The sequence below is a fragment of the Parasteatoda tepidariorum genome, chromosome 6 (assembly GCF_982258835.1).
Source record: "Parasteatoda tepidariorum strain Cologne lab strain chromosome 6, Ptep-v5.0, whole genome shotgun sequence".
Classification (NCBI taxonomy): Eukaryota; Metazoa; Arthropoda; class Arachnida; order Araneae; family Theridiidae; genus Parasteatoda; species Parasteatoda tepidariorum.
In genome coordinates, this window is record NC_141760.1 from 16,938,357 (window position 1) to 16,961,419 (window position 23,063).

The 23,063-nt window shown below is 27.2% G+C and overlaps 1 protein-coding gene and 1 non-coding gene across 2 annotated transcripts; one reads left to right on the plus strand and one right to left on the minus strand.

The window, feature by feature from the left end:
- The first annotated feature begins 342 nt into the window (after positions 1 to 342).
- LOC107440136 (glutathione S-transferase 1) lies at positions 343 to 19,368 on the plus strand. Its single transcript, XM_016052972.5, has 5 exons — positions 343 to 848; positions 3,257 to 3,315; positions 5,454 to 5,595; positions 14,345 to 14,509; positions 19,029 to 19,368. Exons 1-5 carry the CDS (start codon positions 705 to 707, stop codon positions 19,221 to 19,223), a joined length of 705 nt encoding a protein of 234 aa, XP_015908458.3. The 5' UTR covers positions 343 to 704; the 3' UTR covers positions 19,224 to 19,368.
- TRNAH-GUG (transfer RNA histidin (anticodon GUG)) lies at positions 16,702 to 16,773 on the minus strand. The gene has a single exon. It is a non-coding gene; the product is annotated as a tRNA-His (tRNA).
- Positions 19,369 to 23,063: the final 3,695 nt, after the last annotated feature.

Genomic DNA, 23,063 nt, shown 5'->3' on the forward strand with positions numbered 1-23,063 from the left:
TGAACGACTCACCTGTTTATATTATCAATTTCCGTGTTAATAAAATAAAATTCAAAAACCGTTGAGTCTGAATATAAAATTGTACTTCATGAACGAGATTATTATTTTTTAATATCAGTTGTTGTTTATGTAAACTATCATTATTCTATAGAATGAATATTTTCGAATTTTTCAGACTATATTTATTCCTGAAAATCAGAGAAGTTTGATTTTGAAACGTGTTTTAAATTAATATTTATATTAATGACCAAGAAAACTGTGAAAATTTTCCATCCGTTCAAGGTGGCAGATGTTAAGTGTCACGCATCTGTTTAAACTAGCAGCTTCCATGCGACAATTGTCATACTAATAAAATCAAATAACCGGTTGAGTCAGAATGTAAAGTTTGAGTTAACGTACGAAATCCAACATCTTTATTCATTTCAATAAAACGTAATTGTTTGCATGGCCAAACTAGATAACAATTTTTGATCCGCCTTTATCGTGGGAAAAATAAATCATGTTGTGAGGGAAATTTCAACATCTCGTTAGGGATTACTGCTTTCTAATGCGACAGAATACTTTTTTCACACCACGAGGTTTGTTTCTATTTGGTTTCGTTACATCTGGGATTTTATTTTAACTCACAACAGCGCTTCGTGTTCTTCGTTTATATTTGTGACGATTTTTGGTTTATTGACGGTTGATTTATTTCGTAATGAAAGATGGTTCTTGTGTTATATATGATGGAAATAAGTCCTCCTTGCAGGGCTGTGTTGATGACAATTAAATATCTAGGAATCCAAGCGGAGCTTAGAGAGGAGAATATTGTGATAGGGAATCCTCAAAAACATCAGGAATTTTTGAAGGTAGTTAATTAATTTTTTTCCCTTTTTTAATTCATGTATTATTAAAGGTAGTTAATTTCGCAGATTTATTTAATAATATTTCTGCTTCATTTTTTTTACTTAAATGATATTTCCGTTGTATATGAATTTACATAAAATATTAATATACCGAGGATTAGGTAAAGAAATTTTATGTTCACTCATAATACTTTTTTTCAAAAGTAAATCATAATAAGTACATAGAAATATTTTTCTAATGTTAATCTTAGCAATAACAATAACTTATAGGCTTCACCAAGCATCAATATAAATTATAACATACCGTTTTACATATATGTGTGCATCAACAAAAAGTATTCATATTTAAAATGAATAGAAATTACATTTCTGCATAATTCGGTTGAAATTAAACGCATTTCTACTTTCATATATAAGCGTTTTTTATTTAAATCATAATCAATACATTCAATTATAAGCACTATTTATCTTTTATATAAATCGTAGCATGTACGTATTGATAAAAAGTATTTATAAATAATATGAATAGAAATGATTTCGATTAAATTTTAATATTTTTATATTCATTTATAAGCAAAATCAAAATTATTACGCCCATGTATAAGCTTTTAATTATGTAAATAATAGTAATTCTTTCATAATAAGTAAAAAAAATACATTATTCTTTATCACGGATTCAGCAACAACAAATTGTAAAATTATTGTGAAACAATTGAGAACAATTTCAAAAATTTTCTACTTATAAAATTATTTCCTAAAAAAATTAAGGCATTTTTCATTACTTTTACTTTATTGCAGTGGAGGCTAACTGTAAATGTTTATTACGCCATTTTGGGTGAAAATAATCTTGGGCACTCCATTCTTATAATTCTAATTTAAACTTACATCATAGGAATATGTACAATAAACGGGGGAAAAAAGGTATCACATTGAATAACATTTACTCTAATATGATATCTTTTTCAATGTGAACCCAATTTATTCCAATGTGAATCCACTTTACTCCAATGATTAGGTTTTTCACATGCTTGAAAACAATCTTTTATTTACACATAAAAAAAGTTTTTAAATCCTATATTTACTCATAAAATATGTGGCGGAAATATAAAATTCGGATGTTCTATTTATTTGAACTGGTCTTTTAACCTTATATTATAAGAGTTATAATTTTTATTTTTAATTTTCAGATGAAAAGAGAAAAAATATGAAAGTCATACTTTGCTTAAACAAAACAATATCTTTTATTCTAGTAATTATATAAACAATTACCTTAACAATATTATAAAAAAATTAATTAACTGTGATTGTGGAAAAAAATAAATTAAGAGAAAAAAGAAACTTTATAAAAAGGAAGATCTCTTGTTTATAAATTTCATCTTATCTCTTCAGCCCATTGTGAGTTAAAAATATTTTAACAAAAATTTGTATCAAGAGAAGCCATAAGAATTGTGATTTTTTTAGGAACATTTTTTGGAACAATTTGCTCTATATTTATTTTTTTCAAAGCTTGGAGAAGTTGATTTAAAAATATATGTTTAAGAAAATAAAAATTATTGCAATATTAGTGACTTTTATTATTGTCAAAAACAAATAGAAAATTTTTTTATATCATTGCCCCTAAAAGGGTTAAATAATCAATTATTTTAAATGCCTATTTTTTTTAATTTTTAAAGTCTCTGAATTCACGGAAAGTAAATAGTTGATTGTGCAATCAACACCATTTATTTATTTCAAATGTATTTGAGACTTCTCACTTCCGAAAATGTTATTGCCCTAAAGGCTATCTTATTACGAAACTTCTTAAAAGTTATTGCCCTAAATGCTATCTTATTACGAAACTTCTTAAAAGTTATTGCCCTAAAGGCTATCTTATGGCGAAACTTCTTAAAAATTATTGCCCTAAAGGCTATCTTATTACGAAACTTCTTAAAAGTTATTGCCTTAAAGGCTATCTTATAACGAAACTTCTTAAAAGTTATTTTATAAACGAAATATTATTTAAAATATACTTATAACTTGTTTAATAGAATCACTGTAATGTAGTTTTATTCTTCACAAAATTTACTTTCCTTTTGAAGATAATAATTTGACTTTTATAGTTGTTTTAATAGAGTTATTGTATTAAATCTTAATTTCGCTGTTTATCGATTTCATTAGATTTTTAAAAGCATTAATTATAATTCAAAGGTGATAATTATTAATTTAAAGGTAATAATTATTATAAAGGTAATAATTATTAATTTAAAAGTAATAATATTATAGCTTTTTTGAATAAAACTATAATTATGTAATTTTTTTATGTATAAATTTTACTTCTCTTTTAAAGGTAATAATTTGCCTTTTATAACTATTTTTAATTGAACTATCTTTCTGTATTTTTGTTGTTTATAAATTTTATTTGCATTTTAAAGATAAATCCAAGATCTTGCGTGCCAACCATTGATGATGATGGATTTTACCTATGGGAAAGGTACCATATCATATGTTTAAATAACTTTTGAAATTGCAGTTTTTCAAACTTATAGTTAAATCAATTATTTAATAAGTGAATAAGTAAGTTTATGAAGAAGGTATAACTGACTATTAATGATACTAAAAACAATTCTACACAATAAAAAAATTCCGGATCAAATTACGGTATTAAGTACCAGCACTTAGGGCTCATCATCAGTAAAATCCATTTTTGAGGTAAAATATTATACTGTAATTTTTAAAATGGATTTTACTGTAAAAAATACCCGAACCCCGAGTACCAATACCTTTTTACTGAAATTTGATCTGGAATTTTTTACAGTTTTGATAGAGAAGTTTTATTACCGAAGAGAAGAGCAGTTACGAAAAGTTAATTTTTCGTCTCATTACGACGTTTATGGAGTCGAACGCAATTTTGCAGAAGTTGAAGACAAAAAGATTTGCTTCAATTAGTTGAAAATTATGTCCTATTGATTCAAATAAGAAAAAAAGTTTTGATCTTATAAAAATTATTTCAACAAATATTTATCGATCTGTAAAAAGAAAAATTATACAAATGAGCACTTTATATTAACCTTAAAGTTTACTGTAAAGAACATTTCTATCTTTATAGTTTTAAACCCGTTTGCAGCTAATATGGTTATAAAACCATGAATACAAAACTGTACGGATTTTTTACCATTTACAACTAGCAAGGTTTCCAAACTGTCAAAAAGAAATTTAACTGGGCACAACAGCTAAGCTTAGCTTTACGTTAAGTAACAGGCATTGGAGAGTGCAGGGCACTGTAAAGTATTCATGTGTTAAAGGGAATGAAGGAAATATTGTGGTGTCAACGCTTTGACTCGAAATTCAGTTTTGTCAATCGTGAGACTGACAGATTAGCCTTCTCGGTATTTATATGGACACAGTTGCAAGGGGCTTCCTAAGGTGGGCTTAGTTGGTGCGAATAAATTGTGGTTATTTAACCGTATTAGGTAGAAGCGGTTAATAAACGGTTTTTCTCAGAGTTAACGGTTTGATTTCCATTTTATTTATGGTTATTTGACTGTTTTGTTTGAATATGGCAAAATTAGAATTAAATAAACTGTTATTTAACCATTTTTTTCCCAAGAAATTTCTAACAGTATATGATAGTGATTTAAATTATAATACTTATTGCTAAATTAATTTATTTTTAAAAAATGTTTTCAAGTCTTTGTTTGCTTGAACTATGGTATCTGTGCGTAGCGTGTGGAATGTATAACTAAAAGCGTAACTTTAATTAAATAAAGTTAATGAGTTACTTTAGGATTAAAGTTTTCATATGATTAAATTAAAGCACATTTTAGTCGCAGAATTTTTACATTTTAGCCATTTATTACTAATAAAATACTTGTAATTAAGACAGGAACTGCACGCTTTTCTCTGAAAATGATACATAATTATTAATTATTCAGTTATGTATTTTAGTATAAATTATCTTTAATCTAAAAAAAATCTAAATCTTGTTTTTTTCAGCTGATTGCGATTTTTTTTAGCTTTTTAAGTTGATTAAAAAAATAAAACAAATGAGTTAAATCAGTTGAAATTGTTTCCTAGTTAATAAATATTCAGTCAATAACCTTCTTCCAATAAGACTTTTAAATTTGTGATTATGAGATTTTGTCCATCTAGATTTTCTCCTATGATAGTTTAGCTCTGTTATTTTGTCTAATTATATTTATGAAAGTTTACTTCTTCAATCGTTATGTTATGATATGTTATGTAATTTTAAATTAAAATTTCTTTAATTCTAATTCAACATTAAAACATAGAAACAAGTAATTTCAAATTTTGAAGAGTTTGCGCATGCTTTAACAAAGTAATTACAAAAATGTAACAAAAAATAAAAAATAAAAAAGTGTGTTGTTTTTTCTGCTTCAATTTTAAACCACAACTTTGAAGAAACTGAAAAGGTTATGAAATAAAATAATAACTTTTATGAATACATTAATAATAAATACATTAATAATAAATAAATAAAATAATAACTTTAATGAAACTTACTTGTGAACGGCTCCATTCATGATTTTGCAGTTGATGGTGCTAGATATTAAACATTGATTCAAAAAGAACTAAATAAGACAGTTAACTGTAACTTTCTTTTTCTTCCAGTCGTGCCATAATGACCTACCTAGTGAATAAGTATTCTCCTTCAAATGCTATTTATCCTAAAGATGCGAAGAAAAGAGCTGTCGTCGACATGATGTTGAATTTCGATCAAGGTACACTCTACAGATCTCAAGTAGAATTCATGGTATTCACCCATACATTTTTTTCTTTTGTAAGCTAATAATTCTCTACGAAATATACAGAGTTTTCGACTTTTAAAATCACCCTGAGAAGAACATAAATCAAATAAACTGTTCACGCTGGAGATCTTAAATTAATAAAGCGCGAAAATTAATAACAAAACTGACGCTGAAGTCTGTGGAATCATGAGTAAAGAAGGCAAGATGAAAAAGACTTAAACCAGTTTCATTGCCTGGTGAAACTTGAAGTTTTTCTAATGATTGATTTCAATTTTTCTCTTTCCTCCAGAAATGAAACAAGTTTTCCAGTTTTCAGTAGTGATTTCTATTAGATTTCGAAAGCTTTAGTTTTTTCTTTGCGTATTTAATACTTCTCGATCCTTAACTCTTCGATGCAGAATGGTTATTAAATATATTTTTCTTGCTTTTTTTTTAATAATTTTGTGTTCACTAAAGTCAAAATAAGTGAAAAATCTTATATTTTGTATTTTAATAATTTATGGTTATGAAATACAGCAGGAAATATTGGTGCCTTTTTCTGTGTGTAAAATGTAAAATCTTCCAAACACGGCTCACTTCCAAACAATATTTTTTTCTTCTTCAAATTTGCAATTATTTGCAGTTATTTAGATGTAAGAGAAACAGTTATTCGTCATTGAAATGTTTTTGATTTACAAAAAAAGTATGAATATAAACTTTTCTTTTCAAACTACTTTTTTTGGAATTTATGCTTTAGTAAAAATATAATTCGGGTAATTTTTTTTTTAATTATTAGACTGTTTTTCATAATGTAAAAAGGAAAAAAGAAAAAAAAATAATATATATATATATATATATATATATATATATATATATATATATATATATATATATATATATATATATATATATATAATAAATAAGTAAATACAAGAAAACACGAAGAAAGTTAAGAAAAAGTTAAGAAAAACAATAAGTTTCATTTATTGCGCTTAAGCAGCAAGTAAACAGAACTCATCAGATAAGTTCAAAATGAAGAATAAAACAAAGAAAAAGTATAGACATATGAAAAAAAGGGGGGGGGGAATAATAAGTGAAAAATAACAAACAACAGTTTATATAATATATAAAAAAAAGGATGAAATTTTATTTAAAAAACCGGAAAAATAAAACCGGGAAAAAAAAGATATAATCTTTTCTTCAACTCACACGACACTGTTTTGCGGATACAATCGTGTGGGCTGAAGAAAAGATTATATCTTTTTTTCCCGGTTTTATTTTTCCGGTTTTTTAAATAAAATTTCATCCTTTTTCTTTATATATATATATATATATATATACGAATATATAATGAAGATAACTGGAACTTTCTAGTACATATTAACCTTAACAACAATTATATTCTTTTCAATGACCACCTTTTTCAACAAATTAATGGTATTCCCATGGGAAATAATTTTAGTACTAACATCTGCAATATTTTTCTTTTTCTACAAGAATATAGATTTGTAAAATCACATGTTAATTTTCCAATTGATTCTCTCTTTCTCAGATTCATTGATGATCTATTAGTTATTAATTTTAATGATTTCGATATTCTAGCAAAACATATTTATCCAAATGAATTAATTCTTAATAAAACAAATAATAGTAATTCTTCAGCAAATTTTTTAGATTTGACTCTTAATATTAATGCAGATAATAATATTACATTTAAACTTTTTGACAAAAGAAATGAATTTAAATTTCCAGTTAAAAAATGCATAGATTTCAACTCTAACTTAGCCAATAAGGTTTTTTCTAATATTATTGCCAATCAAATTCATAGATTTTACAGGAATAATTCTAACTATAACGAGTTTTTATTAGATACTGATATATATAAAAACGATTTAATTAATAGCCATTTTCCTAGTTCATTTCTTAATTTCTATTTTAAAAAAATCTTAAAAAACTTGGTACATTAATTTTTAATTTTTATTTAATTTTTCTGTTTTAAGAATAAGCTCTGATTTTTTCAAGGTAGGAACTAACTATGATAAACTATTCCTAAAGCCACTGGACGGAATAGTTTGGATGTATGACCTTTTATACTGGATTAGTTAAATATTTTTTAGTTACTTTTTAATATTTGTAGCCTCTTAAAATTAATTTAATTTTAATTGTCCAGTATAATAAACAGTTTATTTATTTATTTATTTATTTAATTATTTTTTATTTTTGTATAAGTGGAATGGGCTCTGGTTCGTAAAGAACCACCCCAGATAAATGCAGGTGATACGTGTATACTTTAAAATTATGTAAGGTTGTATGAATGAAGAATAAAACCTATAAACGGTTTTCTATTCCTGTATGCAGGCTCTGATTTTTAAATAAGTCACCCTATGAAAGATGGATATGTGTATTCTGTAAAATTATGAATGAAGGATGGGTCTATAAACGGCTTTCTATCCTGACAGACTGACTTTTAAATTAATTTCCCTATTAATGATTTTTTTAATTTTTTTTATTTTTATTTTTTTATTTATTTATTTATTTATTTATATTTTTTTTATTTTTTTATTTATTTATTTTTTGTTTTTTTAAGACTGCTAATTTATTCAATCCGTTAAACATTTTTATTATTATTTCAATTTTATTACCTTTTTACTAATTGTTTCTCATAGATGGCAGCACTAATATTTTACCTAAACATTTTTTTCTTCTTCTTCGATCAAATGTTTTTTTAAATTTTATTATATTCGATTCAAGCTATAAGCAATATTTTACATCTTCGCGATTTTTGTTAACTGTTTTATTATTGTACTTTTAAACCTAAACCGCGTTTTAATTCACGCCGGTAAGTTTGATTTCCTATTACATTTTTCTTTTATTTCATGATTTTTTTTCAAAATAAGGTTTTTTGCGATATCGACACATATAAAGAATAATTTTTATCTTAGGATAATTATTCTTTATTCAGAAATATCGCATTATTTATGGCAATTAGATGTGTCTTGACAACGACTATTTGCTTATACCATTCTTGTTTCTCTACCATTTAGTTTTTTATTTTTATTTTATTCATGTTTTTCATGTTAATTTGTGTATATATATATATATATATATATATATATATATATATATATATATATATATATATATATATATATATATATATATATATATATATATATATATATATATATATATATATATATATATAAACGAGACGACGATGTCTGCGTCAAAGGGTTATGGTGAGCACTTTTTTCACCTCATTTTTGACAAGAATTCTTAAAATATGTATTTAGCGTGATCATTACGCGACACCCGGTATAAATTTTCACATTATCGTATCGTATGAATCGTATGAACCGCTACTCTGGTCAACCAACTTTATTCTCATTGTTAAGACAAAGAAATAATTTAGTAATGGAATGGAATTAAAAACTTTCAGTGGGATAAAATTAAATTTCTCAAAGGAACGAATAAATTCCTGTAAATAGACTTTTGGAAACATTTTTCGCTGATTTTATCTAAGGAAAAGCGAAAGGAAAAATTTTCGTTGAAGATTGAAATTTTAAAGTAAAATATAGTGAAGAAACAGAGAATCACCGACAATTCAAAAGCTAAAATTACCATTTCTTGCACAAACAATATTTCATAATGTAGAGAATAGTTACAGACATGAAGATACAGGAGTCTGGTGAGCTCACAGTTTAAATTTATCTGGCCATGTTGATGCCGCAATACATTATCACAGAAACTCTGAGCTACAAAAAAATTTCGATCATAAATATTCAGAACTTGGGTTCATCCCGTCTTGACATTTGTATAAAGTAGCAAGTTTTATCAAAATTAAAAACTATGGGCAGGGTTAAACTGATCTATTTCATATGAATTTTTTTTTAATCAGTGAAAAATACATTGTTGTTCAAGAAAAAAAGGAATTTTTTAAATAATATCTTGTCACAATATGTCATTAAAAATTCTAATGTTTTATAAATATTGCATATATATGAATTTCAACGTATTATTTCATTTTTATTCTTTACGTTTCCTCTAATGGGTTCTTCGAAAAACGGATATTATTTTCAAATTTAGTGTACTAGCTGTTTTTGAATCCCAAACTACTTCGGAAAATTATTTTTAAAATGGAAATACACATGCAAGTTATTAAATTTATTAATAATGAAATAATAACTCATGCTTTTAATTAATTTATTACGTAAGTTACTTAATTAATTTCCATAATGCAAGGAAAAAGGGTGGGGAAATTTTTTATTCAATGCATGTAAAGGGAAAATTGATTCAATTGATTATTCATAGAGAGAAGGTTGAGCGTAAAAAATATACTATCGAAGAATATTCATGGAACTGGAATTTACCAGATTGTCCTAAGTAGTTCAAGGTTTTTTTCCTATGTTTTCTCCCAAGCGTAAAATACAAAATATGCTTGTGAATAGTAATTTGATTTCTAAGATTGCTTTCCCATAACTTATGCTTATTGTCAAATATGAAACTTTAATTTTCGATATCTCTGAATAAGACAATATGTTCATAAAATTGATTTTGAGTTCGTATGAATGCTATAATGTTTTATAAATTCAACTATCCAGAAAACAGACTTTTGACAATTTTAACTATCGTTATTTTCTTTGCCCATTGTGCCTAATAGCGTTTAAAATTTTATTTTGAAAATGACGTCAGAAAAAAAGTTTTTTAAAAGGAAATAAAATATATTAAATTAGAATATTATTGAATAAGAAATATTAAAGAATAAGAATAGAAAAGTGAACTTAATTTAGAATAATATTTGAGAAAATGCAAGTTAAACTGATCCTTTTATGTCTTAAAAAGATAATCGGCGTCTTATCGTTCCATGTGTTCTCATTGGGCAGATAAGTCACATGATATGATCAATAATAAAGATCTAGATATCGTTTGCTGTAACATTAATCAAAGTTATAACAGTATTTAACTGTTATTGACTTATTTATCATTCATTTAACGATATTTACCAGAATATATTTTCATCGGCCTTTCTTAATCTATTATTTATTGTTATATTTCTATGCTATTAATACGCGTTTTTAATTATAGTTAGTACTCAAAATTAAAGGCTTCAAAATAAAACTGTCCTCATTTTGTTGTATTATGAAATAATCACGTGATTTATGCCTTTATTTTTCAAAACTTTGTTGTGATTCAGATATTTAGTTATTGTTTTAGAATTAATAAGCTTTAAATAGGCTGTATTAACATTTTAAAAGTTTCATTTATAATTTTTATAATAAATTTTAAGTAAAAATAAGACTAATCTGCCCACGCAAATGAACACAGAATCACTATTAAGGATAAGATACTTTCAAGTGATGGTGTGGGTGTCTCGATCCTGATTGGTGATTGAAACGGGGCATATTTTTTCATTCTATGAGTAAGTTAGGCCCGTCTAGAATCAATTTCTTTAAGTGACACATTCTACATTCTTTCACTAAGATTTCAATTCTTTCATTATATATTTCTTACTTAACACCCAGACAGGTACGAAGCCATGTGGAAGTAGAAACTAATTATGCATGAAAGTGGTCAGGTATACGAAACAAATATATATCACGGTTACAATAAAATTCATAAACAAATCAAGAATCTAAGTTAAGTAAAAGACGTAGACGAGAACGAATACTATTTCAGGAGATTTGATGTGTAATACGGCAGTGTATTAATTCACTTTACGTTAATTAACATTATAACTTGTGTGGAGACACTTAGCTCAACTTTAACATGCAATTTTGCTCCGCAGGGGATAATTAGTCAACAATATTAGAATAATTATTTTTTTAATCTCTTATAAATGACATGCATTTTCTCTTAAATGGCAGGGCAGCAGCAGGGGATAGTTTGTTGAAAAATTTAATTTTATTATTACTATTATTATTTTAAATGGCATGCTCAGCAGCAGATAGTATGTTGGCCAAGTTATTTCAATTATTATTATTATCATTATTTTGCACTTTTATGACATGCTCAGCAGCAGATAATATGTTGGCAAAGTTATTTTAATTATTATTATTATCATTATTTTAATTTTTTTTTAAATGTCACTCGCTCAGCAGGAGATAATATGTTGGCCAAGTTATTTCAATTATTATTATTATCAATATTTTACATTTTTTTGACACGCTCAGCAGGAAATAGTATGTTGGCCAAGTTATTTTAATTAACATTATTATCATTATTGAAAATTTTTTTTAATGACACGCTCAGCAGGCGATAGTATGTTGGCCAAGTTATTTCAATTAATATTATTATCATTATTTTACATTTTTTTAAATGACACGCTCAGCAGGCGATAGTATGTTATCCAAGTTATTTCAATTAATATTATTATCATTATTTAAAATTTTTTTAATGACACGCTCAGCAGGCGATAGTATGTTGGCCAAGTTATTTTTATTATTATATTATTATTTCAAATTTCTTTTAAATTGCATTCTCAATAGGAGATGGTATGCTGGCTAAGTTATTTTAACTATTATTATTATGAAATAATTTAGTAATTATTTTAAATATTTTGTTTAAATTGTCTAATAGGTGAAGGATAATATGTAGGCAAAGTTATTTAAAAAATAACCTCTATAAAATGATTAAAAAAAAACTATTTTCGATTTATTCCCTAAACCAAAAGAGTTGAACTATTTTTATCGAATAGATTAAGTTCAGTTGAGCGGATGTATGATTTTAATCTCTTTACAACTTCTGAAGTAGAGTTTACTGTTGCTTAAAGCCTGTTGTAAATAATGATAAAGAGTTGACACAACTGTTTGTGCTAACATCTCTTGTTGAAATATTTTTTTTCCGTTCATAAATTCGCAAAATTTGATAACAAACGTACATTTTTATCTGGCAGGCTATGGCATAAATAACTCTCGATTAAGGTTCTAAGTACAACTATCTACGTTTTTAAAAGTGAAATATTCCGCAAAATATTCAACACTTGTTTTGCATACAATAGGTAATTTGAATACTTGAAATAGATTTTAAAAGCCCGACAGAAAAAAAATCAAGAACTTATAATTTAAAAATTTCAATGGATAGAGAATCTTTCTCCGGTAGAATCAAAAAAATATACCGTGTCACTACATGACATGTTGAATAAACTTGAATAAACTAGTAAAATTTTATTTCGTAAATTAATTATATTTCGTTAATTTTAGTTACATTTTGGCTCTTAGCCAATAATAGATCCGTAAGAACGTAACTTCCCAAACTTGTTTAGATGTAGTATATTATTGCTCCGCTCAACAATTTTAACTTTATTTTAAAAGAAAGAAAAAAACACATTTGAGGATATTGAACATTTTGAGGATAAAAGAAAACTTGTTTCTCGTTATTGATGCTGATTTTTTTTTTGTTGTTACTTTTGAATCAGTTATCTCCGTAATTGAAATCATTAAAATAGTCGGAAAATGCTTACATTCCATGAGTAACTAAAAAAATGTTTAGGGATTAATATTTAGTGTACCCAAAAGCAAGTTACAGTTGCTATTAAGAAAATATGACTTCGATATATATTCGGAAGTTTAAAAGTTAACTCCTCATTATTAATTTTGCCTGTTTGCGTTTAGTGCCATTTGTCCTCAAATAATTAAACTCATGTAGAACTTCAACGCACAATTGGGTATTTGCAGCTCGAGAAGAAGTGATGTGATGATGCCTAACCATATAACTTAAATCAGATTTGATTAGACAACTGTAAGCAAAGTCACGTGTTTGTGTCGAACCAGATTGGCTTCTGAATCGACAAATGTCATGATTTACCTACAACAACGTCACTTAAAATTACCTAATTAGGTACTTGAAACTAAAAACGGAGAATACGTAATTAAATCCAAACATGTAATTTAAATTACAGGGTTGGGCCTAATCACGTGGTAGTACTTGGCGGATTAACGTTACAGTTACTAGATTTGGTTTATTAAATCAAATTTTGGTTCAGATTTAATTGAAATCTGTAAACAAATTCACTTGTGTGTCGAACATGATTTGCTTCTGAATCGTGGCATAAACGAACGCCACGATGACGTCGCTTGTAGGCATCCAATTGAAAACTGATACGTTAATTAAAGACATTTGGATTAAATTTGGGTAGATGTTTTTTTTAATGTTTTTATCAAAATGAAAGACGTTGTTAATTACTTTAAGGATAGTTTATGTTTTAATAATTCTTCTCAGTTTTATGTTGTCAGAGGGAGTATTGAATTCTGTTTTTATTGATAGATGGTTTTTGAATAATTAGTTTTGATGCCAGAAATTTGTTTTGAAGCATGTATCCTTCTAGTTGAATTATAGTACATTGTTAATTTTTAACCAGTATTTGGAGCAAAGTTTCTCTTTATCCCAAAGTTTAGTTAAATGAGGGATAATTTTATTTTAATTACTACTACATTGTAACTACATTGTTAGGTAAAACTACATCGTTAGTAGTTTTATAGCATAATGTCATGAAATTAATATCAAATTTGCTGCAAATTAAATACGACGCTTCATTGAACCAAATTATTGTATTTCTTTAACTAGATTATGCGTCAACATGGTTCAACTTGTACGGAAACATGGTTCAATTCAGCACCTTATTATAGTTGTAGTAAACTTGCACTGTATTATGGTTCATTGTACTTATATTCTGATTCAGCATTGAATCAAATCTTTTAATAGTGTGCGTTGTAAAATCTTTAAAAAAATTAAACTAAAGGCCATGTCATAAAACTATTTTGATTGTCCATTTTCCAGTATCCCTTGATATTTCGAGGAGAATCTCCGGACATAGGCAAAGAGACCAGTTACAAGCATTCTCTACAATACCTGGATCAGTGCCTGGAGAGAAATCCATACGTTGCTGGCAAACATTTAACATTAGCTGATCTATCTATAGTGGCTAGCATCTCACTCGCAGAGGTAATAACAGACAGCAGTCGTGACATTGTTATTTTTGCGAAATGTCTATTGGATTAAATTATTTGCCATGTTGAAATATGCATACCATATTTCACAACATTTAAGAACTAAATTATTTTCTTATTTAATCCTTTTTCAATATATTAAAATCATTAATTGGCAGTCTTTTAATCCCCAAACATTGAATTGAACGAAGAATAAAATCTATTTTTAGAGATTCACTCTACCTCTGTCTAACACATTAGCACAGAGAAGCACACATTAGCACACTTTAATTAAAATTTGTTATTATTTCTAATGCTTTCTTTACCTCCAACACTTTTAAATGCGCAAGGCTAAGTAAAAATGAATTGGCAATGGATTCATTTTTACGATCGAATTTAACAATTATGTGTAGAACTTTGCCGATTCGCTTTAAAAGTTCTTGGGGCATTGTGATATGTGCAAAAAGTAAAATTAAAATTAAAAGGTTCAAACTTTAAACCGCTCTCCTGACAAAACTATTGGGGCCATATTTCCCAGATTGCAACAACCCCCTTTATTTCGGAGATCAAAAATCCAAATCCGTCAAAGAAAAGGTATATTTATTCAAAGAAAGTAAATTTTTGTGTATGATTTCATTACTTGAAATATCGTATGCACTAATTAATTAGTATATTAGAGATCACCGCCTTGAAGCATTAAGATTGTGTCTTAGAACATAAAGATCCGTTCACTTGATCAAAAGTTATTTAGGGTGGTCCATTTATTTTTTTGCGCGCTGTTTATATAAAAATCCAAAGAAAATTCATGAAATGTCATTTGTACGTTAGCATAGTTTTCGCCAAAGAAAGTTAATGAATCCATGTATTGACTATTGATTGATTTAATCTATTGCCAAGGCTCTTTTTCATAGAGTTACGCATTCAAATGTCTTAGCGGAAAAGAAAGAGTGAGAAATAATAACGAATTTTAATTAAATCGAAACACTTTAGCAACCATAAAACCTTTTTTTGAATTCTATGCTAATGTGTCAGGCAGATGTCGAGGGAATCTAAAAATAGATTTTATTCTGCATTTAATTCAAGGTTGTTATATTAAAAGACCACCGATTACATCAATGATTTTTCTTTGATGAGAAAAGGATTAAATACGATAATAATTCAGTTTTCAAATGTTAGGAAATTTGTTATGCATGTTTCAACATTTCATTATTAATTATAGACTGCCCATCCATCAATAAAATATAGCTGTGAAATTGCTATAGGTTTCATAATTATGATGTCTAACTTTTTAATTTTCCTCCACCTACTACTATAAAACTGGAAATAAATCTATTTTGAAGGAAATCATATATCTGAAAAATAGCTTTTTGGGAGAAGATTACAATATTGTGCAGTCGCTTTGCAGTTGCCCGATTACCGTTTTGTTGTTAATTGGAACAAGATAAGAAAATGGAGCTTAACTTTTAAAAAGTCAAAGGCATTTATTTGATTTACAGTACTACTATTACTTCATTATTAATTTCCTAATGAAATTTCAAAGAATAGAAGTAAAAAAAAATGACGAATTTCCTTTGCAAGATAACTTGAAAAAATATGTGTTCAAAAAATAATTTCGGTACCTGTAATTCCGTTTATAATTTTTTTCCTTCTATCTTATGCCAACTCATTGAGCATATTTAATTTTTATCTTTAAAAATAAACATTCAATTTCTTAAATAATAGAATAATTTGGATTTAACAAATCATTTTCATCAAATTCCTGGACAAGCAGAAGAAAATTACAAAACCTAATTGAAATATAATGATAAATTTTCAATAATTATCTAGCCATACATTAATATTTTTTAGTTTGTAGTTCGGATATCTGAATTGTAACCGGAATTTTTTTTTTTTTAACTAACTGTATTGAATATTAAAAGTTGATCATTTTATCATTCTAACCCATTTCAGTCGCTTTATTATTTTATATTAAAGTTTTTTTATTGTAAAACAAAAAAATTGAACTACTGTATGACTGAAAAATTAAAAAATGATAAAAATAAAAATTAAACATCAGAATTATAAAGCTAATTTATTTAATGTAGGCAAAATATTTCCCCCTAAATTTGCAATGTTGAAGTATTTTTTTTAGCTCTACATAAAAAAATTGGGAAAACTTTGCCTAAATTTTTAAAAAATGTAAAAAATAAGAAAAAGATAAAAAAGAATTGCCGTGACCAGGATTCGAACCTGGGTTATTGCGGCCACAACGCAATGTACTAACCACTATACGATCACGGCTACATCTTTTTGTATTTTCAAAGATTTTTAAAGGCATATTAGCTGTTCTTTAGTGTCTGTTAATGGAGCATGACGAATTCCGAATACGCGTAAAAAAAAAAATTAAAAAAAACTGAACTTCTGAGAACTTTTTCTTTCCAATGATACGCATGAAGAATCAACAAATCGGAACTTCTCTATCTTAACAAAATATCTGATCATGCAAAGTACCAATCTAAGACTTAATGAAGTAACTCAGTATTTAAATTTTGTGTTAAAAAATTTCTATTGCCAAAGTATTTTTTTTTTCTTTGCAGCAGATATATAAAAAAAAAGTGCATCCTCTTAAAGAGAAACGCGTTCGCTAAGTTTGGTAATGAAATGAGCATGCAAAAAAATTATTCATGAATTGTTTAAATGTTAACATGCAATGCTTGAAAAATAACAATAGAACAAAGCAGTTTGTTTACTGTTCGAAAAGCAAACCTGTTGAAGCTTTCCTCGTATCAAATTAAGCAGATTTTATAAATCTGTGAGTACCGAAAAAAAGTGGACAAGAGTAATAATATCAGATATACAGTTGAGACAGCATCGGTTATGAAGAAAGATGAGGCGGTTATGTAGATTGCGTGTAACTGATTAATTATTTCACATGATAGCATTTAAAGTGAATGTAGAGTCGTGTCTTGAGTGGAATAATTCATTGCAAAGTAGTACAGTTTTTAGTGCCAGAAGGGTGATTGCACCGTTCCTTTGCTCAAAGTGCTGCACAGATGTCACGAGTTGCTTAACTCTCCTGTTGCCTCTAGCTATTTCTTCCAAAAAAAAAAAAAAAAAGAAAAAAAAAAAAGAAAGAAAAAAAAGAAATTTAATGGAAGATCATGGTGTTTGCTGACCCCGTGTCTTGAAAAATCTGATATTCATGCCATGCGATGTTCGCAGAAATTTACGCCATTTGTATTGAACAATATTCGCATTAGCAGTCATCATTTTGTCAGTAAGTAGAATTTCGCCTACATTCTTGCAATGAAAATCACACAAGTACGCGTTTTGTTCTTGTCACATCCATTTCAGCACGACTTTACATTACCTTTAAAGGCATTCATGAGAACTAATAACCCAGTTCTACGTAAGCTGCAGTGCACTCAGTAACTTTAATTTATAACCATGGATTGCAACATTGCTTACTATATTTCTGACGTTTTGTCATATTTGTCTATTTTTCATTCGGGCAACCCTTTTATATGTTGTCTCTAAATGCTCTTATTTTAAGTCACGATAAGTCTTGTGCACTTTCTTTAAAAATGTTAACTCCTGTTTCAGGTATTTCGTAAAAAAAAAAAAAAAAAAAAAAAAAAAAAAAAAAAAACTGTTGCTTTAATAAAACCAGTTTATACGTCTGGTTGATTTGATAACTAACTTATTAGACTAACTACACTAATGAACTATTTCCAAAACCTGACATTCAACGCAAACTGACTCTAAATCAAAGAACTAGTGGTGCTAGTCATTTCTCCTCACCGCTTACTTCGTTTACTTTTAAATAACCTGGAGCATGACATTAGATTGAATTCTGAACAACTACGGCACTTCTTTAAATTTCAAGAGAAAGAAAGCATTAAAAATTACCTACTTTTATTTCTAGGTCTTATTCTTAAGTCATTTTTTTATATATTCAAGCTTCTAGCTCCCTTTTTCTTTCCTGCACGTCCCCAAACCATAAAAATACTTAGAAAGAATTTTGGCTAAAAGTAATAATTTTGACTTTTGCGCAATGAATTTTACAAACTTTCTAGATAGAGCTTCATGAATTCTCACTCTTAATTAATTTTAGTGCAAATTGTTACAAATTATTTTTATTATTTTATATTTAAACAAATATACCAGATTAAAAAATCATTATTATTAATTATTATTTATTAATAGTACCATTCTAATTGATTAATAGTTCACAGAGTGCGAAATAAAAGAAACCGTAACAAGATCAATGCATTTCCAAGAGTAAAATGGAAAGAAATTTTTTTTTTTTCATTTATCCATAGTTCTATTCTAATTCAATAATAGTTCACAGAAAAGAAACAAAAAGATACGGGAACAATATTAATGCATTTCCAACTGCAAAATGGAAAAATATACTAATTTTTTTAATATTTGTTTATTCTCGCTATTGTAAATAAGGGATTGGGTAGTAGTTAAAATAACGTTTACTATTACCAGACAACATTTACAAAATATACTATTTTTACATTTAAACTACATTGTTTTCCATCTTTCAGGCGTATGATTATAACTTTAGACCTTACCCAAATATTTCTGGATGGCTCAAGACGCTGAAGTGTGAGCTGTCTTTTTATCGAGAAGTGAATGAAATACCATTGATGCAGTTCAAATTCTGGTATAGGCCATACATGGATTATGACAACGATGATACAATAACTAATGGTTCTTTACCTGCATGTACAAGAATGTGATACCCTATGCCATACCTATGTTTTACGATACCAGAAGCTGCCAAAACGTGTTTCGTTTGAACATATTTCATTTGTTGCATTTACAACTACTGTTTCACCTCCATTTTTTGTTTAAGTATGAAATAAAAGCTATTTTATTACTGTTTTTTTTTAATATTCTTTTATTTTTGCATACTTTTGTACATAAAGTCACGAAATCATCTGGTTGCAGGCAAAATACTCAATTTAATAGTTATTAAAAATTTTATCCTTTTTTTGTTCCAGAGAAATTAATATTACAAACGCAAGTTCACGCAACACAAAATACTGTTAGCATGTTTATTTTACAATTGACTGACTACTAAGTCCCAATTTTTGGACACAAAGCCCTGACTAAAAGTCCTAATTTTTGGAGAACAATATTTAATAGATGCTCTACAATTTTTAGTTAATATGCCGTTGGGCTCCCATGGGTCAGGAAGAGCAGGAGAAACCTTGAATTGTCAGGAAAAGTTACAATTTTTTACAAAAAACCTGGAAAATTTCTATATCATACCTGTAAAATAACCAGTCCTAGAATTATCAATATCAGTTATTGAGATTCGAGTTAAATAATTGTAACATCTTTTACAATTATTTGTTATAAAAATTTTGCATTTTTCCCATCCTCATTGGATGATATTTCTTTTGCTCAGAAAGTCTAATATTTGGAATTACAAATAAATAAAAAGATCAAAGTTTTCTAATGAAAAATTGCACAGAATAGATAAAGTATGATCTGGATTTTCATTGAAATTTTCTTGATATAATTGGAAAAGTCAGAGAATTTTTTTGTTTTTGGAATTTAGTAGAAACCCTGGTACATTTTTATACCAACGTTCCCTTTTTATATACCCAAGACAAAATTCTTGATGGGATCATCGAGATATTTTGATGGTTTATGTTGGTTTCTTGATGGCCAAACATTATTTAATGGTAACTATAATTTAACAATTCCCATCATATTTTAGTGGATTTTGATGGGCTGACAAACTTCCATCATTTCATGTCGGAAGATGATATTTTATTATATGATGGTCAACAAACATGCTATGTTAGAAAATCTTTGACCCTCAATCTTTGACCATTTCATGATGGAAAATGTTGTTTTAGTACTATAAAGTTCAACCATTAAAGGATGTTTGGTATTGGTGAAACAACAACACATACCATTTAATGATAGGACGTATTGATATAGCATTACTAGACTAGTAACCTATCAAGTAATGTTTGTTACTAATAATGGAGCTTCATCCTTTATTTTATTATAAAACATCTTATAATAAATAATATATCTAAACCACTTCACATTGAATAATGATGTATTCTTCATCTCATGCTGACTATATTTTGTGCTTAATATTTTTTTTAACAAAAAGTAATGTTTACGCAACAATATACTATATTTTATAAATATCAATTTGTTTTGTTATAAATAACAGTTGTCTGTTAAATAAATTGACAATTCATTTAAAAGAAAGTACCAGTAAAAACCTATTATTTTTTTTAAGTAGGCAAAAAGAGTAGACCAAGGATGTGTTGGTAAGCGGTGGTGGTGGAAAACACGCTTGCTTCGAATATCATCTGAAATTATTATTGCTTAGTAACGCGCCTTGTAAAGGTAAGACCCACTGTTTGAAGTGAAAAAAGCCCGTCCACCAAACCCAAGCGAAGAGAGAGTGATTGAACCATCATAAAGCTGGGTCGATTTCAATATCGGGTAGTTGGGCCGTCTTGATGGTCCTGACAAAAAGCATGATAATTTGTGATGGAAAAGTATTATGATAATCAGTAAATTATGTGAGATCATGATGGTTTTTTTTTTGTTTTTTGTTGTTGTCATATTTGATGGTCCCAACCAAAGCATTATAGTTTGTGATTGAAAATTATAATGACAATCAGTAAATTACGTTGGATCACGATAAAAAAAAATTTGTTGGCAGCCTTGATGGTCCCAACAAAAAGCATGATGGTTTGTGATAGAAAATTATTAGGGTATCCAGCAATAATGTTGGATCATGAAAGATTTTCTTGTTGTCCCATTATAAAAATCCATCACGCTGGAATGGGTATGCTATGTTGGCACAACATGAACAGGTGCCAATTCCTAATTTGGGATGTTGGGCAAATTTGATGGTCCCACCAAACTGTATCGTGGTTTTTGATGGAAATTCAAGATGGTAATCATCACATTTATGTAAGTTCATCAATGGAAGATCATCATGATTATTTGTCTTTAGTAAGTAGTAGTCAAATCAAATAAGTCTGTTGAAAATTTTAAAATATTTGAAATAATTTAAAATGCAATTTAGAAGTTTAAAAATTCGTATTATGAAACGAATATTTTTCACTTAAATATTTTTAGCATATTTTTTTTAATGAATGCTACCCATAAATTTAAATTGAATTACTAATTGCTGAAAATTTGATGAATTTTTTTAAAGTCTATTTATTCTAAGAAACGACTTACATTAGAATTTATTTCGATTTATAAAAATAGTAATTTTATAGATAAACTTTTACCTACAAAGCTTTTAAAAAGAAAACTTACTTCTTTATTTTACACATTTGCATAGCAAAACATACAAATGTATTTTAAAATGTTTTAATAATGCATCATGTTAATTTTAACAAACTGATTTCAACTGTTGAACTATTAGTAATAATTGCAACTAACAACTGAAATTGATTTTGTTTTCGTTTAAATTTTGGTAGAAAGTAATTTATATTGGATCATTATATCATTAAAAAAATGGAAATTGATTTAATTTTTTTTAAAGTTTTTAAATAAGATATATGATTACTGACGTACTATATGATATTTTAACGTAATGACTAGTTTAAATATCAGTTATGCATGATTCCATTCCATAATTCTTGTAAACGTTCAGTCACAGGAGCATCTTCATTGTCCATTGCCTAACCTGCGAAGATTTGTACCCATCAGATTCGAGAAATTAGCTGCGTTGGAGCCTTGTTTCTTTACTAAACTAACGATTAAAGTAGTTGTTAGAAATAGCTACAAACTATTATAATTATCATTTGTTTAACACTACTCATTACGCTACTTTTTTAAGAAAAAGAAGCAATCTAATCTGCAAACTACGAAAATTCAAAAATCTCAAAAGTAATCTTTCATTTCAAGATTTATTTTTTCAAAATGATTATTCTAACATATTGAATCATGACAGCAAAATTAAAAAATGGTAGTATCTTCTATTGAAAAATTAAAAAAATTATTATCTTTATTGACAGACCTGGCAGTAACATACCGGATACTTCTCCTGAACAATACAAAACAATATGCATTAAGAATTTTTTTTTTTTTTTAAGAATGAAATATGTACATTTTTAAAAGACACATTGAATTGATAACTTTTAAAATGCATAAGTGCTTTTAAGTTATTTTACTCATTAGAAATTGGCAAAATATAAAACAAAAATTTGACATTGTCGTTTTGGATAAGCGTATATTCAATGATTGCTCTTTGCATAGAAATTTAAAGAAAAAAAAAGCGCTAGACAAATTTTTATAATATTAGACGTAACCACTCTTAATCATATATACTTTTTGAAATCACAAACATTTAAATCAGCTGGTAATAAATTTCCTTAATAAAAATTCTTCTTTGTCGGATATCATAAATATAGTTAATTTGAAATCCACCCAAGCGACACTGTAGCGCTTTATGAGACATTCCACTTAGAACCAAAACAAATGCAAATGAATGAGACAATGCCCTTGTTTCGCAAATGTAATACAAAAACTTGTTTTTCTTCTGTAATTAATTTTAGCTTACTACTTAAGAAACAAAAATTTAT

Coding starts and splice junctions, on each gene's coding strand:
- LOC107440136 (XM_016052972.5), top strand. CDS start 705: ATGGTTCTTGTGTTATATATGATGGAAATAAGTCCTCCTTGCAGGGCT. Junction 849..3,256: donor AACATCAGGAATTTTTGAAG/GTAGTTAATTAA, acceptor TGCATTTTAAAG/ATAAATCCAAGATCTTGCGT. Junction 3,316..5,453: donor GGATTTTACCTATGGGAAAG/GTACCATATCAT, acceptor TTTTTCTTCCAG/TCGTGCCATAATGACCTACC.